The sequence below is a fragment of the Lactuca sativa genome, chromosome 2 (genome assembly GCF_002870075.4).
Source record: "Lactuca sativa cultivar Salinas chromosome 2, Lsat_Salinas_v11, whole genome shotgun sequence".
Taxonomy (NCBI): domain Eukaryota; kingdom Viridiplantae; phylum Streptophyta; class Magnoliopsida; order Asterales; family Asteraceae; genus Lactuca; species Lactuca sativa.
Genome location: NC_056624.2, coordinates 222,693,031 through 222,699,426, shown reverse-complemented (window position 1 = coordinate 222,699,426; position 6,396 = coordinate 222,693,031). Strand labels below are relative to the sequence as shown.

Here is a 6,396-nt window from a genome sequence, read left to right as displayed (position 1 = left end):
ATTAAAGCGAACATGAGGCCCTCGTGTTTCCGAGATCAAATTAGGTTATATGTTTGTGCACTCTATATCTTTAAACTCATTTTAAAGTTGCGTATTTAATGTAAAATACGGTTATAATATAATAATACATATTTATACATTACATTATGGTTTGAGTGTGTAAAAAATCTTATATTTATACAAAAATATGATTTTTAAATGAAAAATGTCACGTCAGCAAACAACCCGTTTGACCTGTCAATTGATCAGAATTGCAACAAATTGGAAACAAAGATTGTCAAATTTAAGACAAAATAAAAATACAGTGTCAAAATAAATTTTGATATAAACTTAGTTACTTTTATGTTATTTTCACTTTAAAATAATTTTTAACCAAAATCTATGTTATTTATATAGTTAAATAAGTCGAAATTACCATCTATATCAATTTAGACATTTACTTTCTTCAAAAATAGAGTTTTATAAATTATGACAACTATTTTACATTAACTATGAATATAAAATGACGACAAGAAGACCATTTGTAAAACAGGAATGAAATTTGAATTTATAATCTCACAAATGGATGTACTCCAACGAACCATAACAAACTACCATAATGCCCCCCATTAAGCCGGAATCGATAATCATGCTACTATATTTTACAATAATAACATATAATACAAATAGAGGGGCAGGCAAGGAGGGACTTCAACCAATTCTAATTGATAATCAAGAACTCCACCCAGAAAGAGGGAAAGGATCAAGTTGTGCTTCCCCCATTTTCCAGATCTTGATAGATGCCTTCACGCTGATTCCGGTGGCGTTGTTGAACAAAAATAGCTTAGCAGCGCCGTAGATTGCCTTGGTCGGATACACTCTTGATGTCACCACCGTTCTTCCACCTTGTGCGAACCCCTCCACTATCGAATGATCCACCTGTAAGTAAAATCAAATTGAGTCAGTAGGGTGTAATTCAGATCGTTTGAATCTTGAATCGAGATCGACGAATCATCAACAGTTGCAAAATTTTGGTACTTAAATAACCGGAATTGATCACGTACCAGTAACCTCATGTTGTATTTTTCGCCTTCAAGAACAGGAACACTGCTTCCGTATACCCATTTTCCTATGCTTTTATCCTTCGATGATCTGCATTAGGAGATGTATGTATGTATATATTCAGAACTCAATCAACGGCTGACATATGCGTTTTGGTTACTAAACTTTGAACTTAAATAAAAAACGAAATCTATTAGAAACCTTGATTCATCAGCACAGAAGTAAGTTTTTGAGGTTCCATCGGTGTCTTTTGCAATATAGAAATACACCGGAAGTTGCTCGGAGCGACTGGCGTCCGCTAGAACAACAACTCCAAATGGGCCCAACACACCCCTCCCGACTGAACCCTCGCTAGTCGTACAGTTGAACAAAACATCGGCTTCAAGCGTCGATTCTAACATCTTTTCATCAATTTCAAATGTCGCACTTATATCCAACTGCATTCGGAGAAATCTATTGTTACTTTTTTACATACAAAAAGAAAAATGCTACAAAAGATAGAAAATATTATGAAATCACCTGTGTGGCTGTGCCAATCTCGAGGGGAATGAGTGATCCGGGTCGGAGCTCCACATCTTTGAATTCATCGTATTTTTTCGATCTCAGTTTTTCCACTTCCTCAATTGGCCATTGAATCAAATTGGTTCCAGTTTGCGTGTCCAAAACAATAGACCTTGGAATATTCTATAACATTAAAACCAAAAAAAAAGTTATAATTTAAAAAAAAAAATCATAATATCTAAATTACGGATACTTAATCATTTATTCGATATTTAATCGAAAGTTACGTACCAAAATGTTAGCCCATCCTTTTAAAAGGTCGTCTTTAGGGGGGTCGGTTTCACCGACATAACCCCAAAGCACCCTTCTCTTCTTATGTTGATCATAAAAAGTTTTAGACGCATAGAACTTTCCATAATCATATCTTAGTCCGATTCCCACGTCATTTTCAGGGTCATCCGGGTACCATTTATCATTTATAGGGTCAAAACTCCCAATCGCATACCAATCATGTCGATCTTCATCACCACTTTGTTTCAAAATGTATTTAACATCCGGCCCGTTATCCTTCATTTCCAATCCGTTCGTGTGTGTGGTGGACACCGGATACAAATCCACACATTCCCACATACCGGTATGGGGAACAGCATGAAGTACCTCCTCGTTCAGCACAAAATGCGTAAAATTAGTAGTACGGTAAACCAATGCACAACCGATAGTCTGGTTATGCTTGGACCCCATTACCATTCTCCATTCCCCATCGGGACCCATCCATAACGTGGATGGGTCTCGGAAATCCTTGTATCCCACCCCAGGTGGTGGAAACAAAATAGGGTTTCCTTCGTATTTTTTCCATTCCAAAAGGAGTGGATCTGACGAATTGACGGCGTACGCTAAGCACTGTAGTTGGGAGAGATCGTAAGCATTGCCAGTGTAGAGCATGATGACCTGGCCGTTGGGGAGGACGGTGGCGGACCCGGTCATGACACCTTCGATGTCGTACCAATGGTCCGGGACCATGGCGAAGGGTAGATGAAACCAATTGATCATGTCCCTTGATATTGAGTGGCCCCATGTGATATTGCCCCAGATGGCAGATTCCGGGTTGTACTGGTAGAAGAGATGGTACCATCCCATGTGATACATTGGGCCTGCGTCACAGTCAATCAGAACAACTTCCTACTTTTGGAAAAATTCCAAAGGTTTTAACATTTCGTCCGTACAATTATTGTATATGTCATAATCACCATTCACCATTAACTAACAACAACAATAATTACTTTTCCAAAAGTTTTATTTAAAAAATAACTTATATTCATGAAATTCCCACTAGACAACTGTCGACAGAAATTTAAACGTTAAATATCTCTGTTATTTATAAAGATTTTTACAGAAAGATACCAATGCTAAAATATCATACGCTCCATGTTTGACATCTTGTAACAAGTTGCCAATTTCTTAAGTCATGCTCAATGCTCATTGATCCGAAGATCTAAAGTTTATACTTTATGCCAGTCATATTAATTAACAAATGTTTTGCATGAAAAATGATGACGATGTTATATGAACACTTTTAAAAACTAGTCTTTCAATACATGTGATCCAACATAATGTGGTTTTTGTATTATATTTTATTAAAGATTGTATATCGACTTTGTCAGTGTCATAGTTCATATCAGATAGTGATTATTAGTCTTTTTAATAATTAAAACTAAAGTAATAATGAAATCAATTCCACATATGAATAAAAAAACATAAATTAAGGGCAGGCGTTAATGCTTACCATCAGGGTCTAAAAGCCGGGATCGCCAATGTCATCAACAATATATCGCCACCATTACAAAACAAAAGCAAAAGAAAGAATTTGCATCAGTTTAAAGAAACCTTAGAACACATTAATTAAAGAAATGTAAATGTAAATACTTAATATAGATACAAGTTTTGCTCGAAACATGTCCAACTAATTTGTTTAAAGAAATGTCAATATAACATTAGATGTTGGACTAATTCGCCAACCAAAACCACAAACGTTTAATTTAACTGCTTTGTTCATTTAACTATCATCTAGCTAAGACACTATTTAATTAGTGAAGTAATAAAGAAATTCATTATGAACCCAGATAAATACCGATAGTTTTTATTCTTACGAAAATGGTCCTCAAAAACAATTAAAAACTAGCTTGTAAAAATTAGTGATTAGTGAAAACAAAATTGCTAAAACAAGTTTCGTACTTTTCTTTCAAAAACCAACTCTCTTAAAACTTATAGTAATATTTTTCAACATTTAAAAAAAAAAAAAAAAAAAAAAAAAAAAAAAAAGAGGGTTTACGAGATTCTTAAAAGTCATTAATCGAATTATAAATATTAAGTTTATACCGCTGATGAAGTTCTTATCGGGCTGAAAATGGTAAGCTGAGCGTTCCCACTCAACCTCGGCATTCGATTCCAACTCTATGGCAATTCCTTTCAGCTCAACCTCCGGCAACGGATATGCGAACGTGGTGGCGAAGGAGTATTTATCTCCTCCTTGAAGGATGTCAGCCGCCGATATTTGTTGTGATTGGTTTTGGATTACAGCAACCAGAGCACAGATTATAAGGACGGAAACGGGGATCCTGAACTGGACGTTAGTCAGGGATAGACGCCGACCCACCGGAGATCCGGCGAGATGGTGGCGGGTTTGAGGTTCATCGTGGAGGATGAGACGGGTGGTGGTGGTGGAGGAAGCCATGTGGTGTTGATCTCTCTCAACTACCCACACTATAGTGTGTTATAGAGTGTGCGTTTAGAGGTATGATAAATGGAGCTTTTATAGACATTTTAATCCAGATACCTCCACATACGTAACTGTGACACCTTGTTTCGGAGTCTGAAACAGGGTTAATCGTAACCGGACCGACCCAAACTATTTGCTTTTAAATTAAATCATGAACCGAAAATTATATATAAAAAAATTATAATAGATCTTATAATTGAAAATATATATATATATAAACCTTAACTTCATGATTATAATTCAACTTATACAAATATAATATTTTATACTTTTTAAAAACTATTAAAGCGTTCCTTCAAGGCTTAAACAATTAGAAAAAAGAAATAGCATACTTTGATGATGGCATATTGAATCTTGGTCTGGTCTCGTGAGTCAAACATACCCCGCATTGCCAATGGGTGGAGCATAGGTCATCAAATCTACAAATAAATATGGATTATAAATATATAATTAAATTATTACTATATGTACCCAAAAAAATAAAATAACAAAAATAGGATATATATATATATATATATATATATATATATATATATATATATATATATATATATATATATATATATATATATATATATAGTCAAAATCAAATAAGAAGGAAAATTTTGGTAGGAAGGTAAGAAATTTTTTATATACATATTTTCTTAGGAAAAAAATGAAATGAATCATCAGATGATTCAAAAGTAAGATGATTCACAAAAAAAAAGAATCCGGAAAAAACACTTTCATGATTCATTTTTAGATAAATCAAGAAAAAAAATTCACTTTTATGACAATTTTAGTGAATATCAACAAAATCATCGTAAAAATGAATCATCGAAATGTTTTTTCGGGATTTTTTTGTGAATCATGTTATTATTGATTCATCTAATGATTCATTTCTTTTGTTCGCCAAAAAAATAAGCCGAAATTTTTTTTCTTACCGTAACTATATATATATATATATATATATATATATATATATATATATATATATATATATATATATATATTAACAGTAAATCTTTTCATGCTAAGGTATATGATTTTGAAATTTTTAATTTTTAAATAAACAATATATTATGTGTGTTGGGGTTTTTTAAAAACAAGAAATAATAACAATAAAGAATTTAGAGAGAAGAATTTTAGGAAAATATGAAGGAACAATTTGGGTTAACTATAATATAATTAATTTGGATGTGAAGGTTGAAAATTTGTTAATATAAGTTGGAACCAAGTAATACTAATAAGCTTTAATTCAAACAAGTCTTTTAGTTAATGATTAAAAAGTTGCATTAAGTTTATAAGTATGCTTAATAATGTAAAATATTTCTCATAAACTTGGAAAACATAAAAACAATGTGATTTTAAGTATACAAAAAGTTTAAATCTAAATAAAAAACCAATTCATTGTTTGTTACTCATTTTTATTCACAAAACAATTACGGATTCCGTAAATTAGCTAACTTTACTAGAATCAACCTAATTTAGGTGGTATGCCATGAGAATAATATAAATTCAAGTACTCTAATCCAACAAAATCAATCAGATATAATCAAATATCGTAATAGAAACCATAAAAAATATGGTGTACATGGACGAAATCAAATCAACAAGTGTTTTGCATAATTAAAGGGATACAAATTATGTAAATTTTCTTCCGAATGAGTTCCTAGAAGAATTTTAGCTCTAAAAATTAATTCATTATGCCCAATGAAATACCATGCTAATGACTACGGAGTGTTCCTAAAATTTGGCCTAAAGTTTTATCCTTTTTAGTAAAAGAAAAATACATAAATGAACAATAATAAAATAATAAAAATAAAAATAAAGGATAATTAAAAGAATTGATTAAAGGTCTACGTTAAATATAAAAATAAAATAAAAATAAAAAAATAGTTAATTAATAGAAAATATATGGGGAATGACTAAATTTGAGAGGATCGTCAGTGTTGGAATTTGAATATTATGGACCTGCTTGCTATACTATAGTGTTAGAAATTTAGGTCAAAAGTCTAAAACTTCAAAGCTTTATTTTAAGTAGTTATTGGTCAAAATAGAAGAAATAAAACCAAAAGGATTTCAGGTGTCATATGAGC

General features: G+C 32.1%; 1 protein-coding gene across 1 annotated transcript; it reads right to left on the bottom strand.

Annotated features, from left to right (window-relative positions):
- Window positions 1-520: 520 nt before the first annotated feature.
- On the bottom strand, window positions 521-4,332 carry LOC111884003 (beta-fructofuranosidase, soluble isoenzyme I). Its single transcript, XM_023880331.3, has 7 exons — window positions 3,919-4,332; window positions 3,326-3,334; window positions 1,834-2,693; window positions 1,561-1,725; window positions 1,243-1,478; window positions 1,044-1,131; window positions 521-918 (listed from the first exon to the last, which is right to left on the bottom strand). Exons 1-7 carry the CDS (start codon window positions 4,271-4,273, stop codon window positions 712-714), a joined length of 1,920 nt encoding a protein of 639 aa, XP_023736099.1. The 5' UTR covers window positions 4,274-4,332; the 3' UTR covers window positions 521-711.
- Window positions 4,333-6,396: the final 2,064 nt, after the last annotated feature.

Excerpts from the sequence above, each read along its gene's own strand:
- LOC111884003 (XM_023880331.3), bottom strand. The coding sequence starts at position 4,273 with ATGGCTTCCTCCACCACCACCACCCGTCTCATCCTCCACGATGAACCT. Across the intron at positions 1,132-1,242 it reads TTCTGTGCTGATGAATCAAG|ATCATCGAAGGATAAAAGCA; the intron begins GTTTCTAATAGA and ends CTCCTAATGCAG. Across the intron at positions 919-1,043 it reads AATACAACATGAGGTTACTG|GTGGATCATTCGATAGTGGA; the intron begins GTACGTGATCAA and ends TTTTACTTACAG.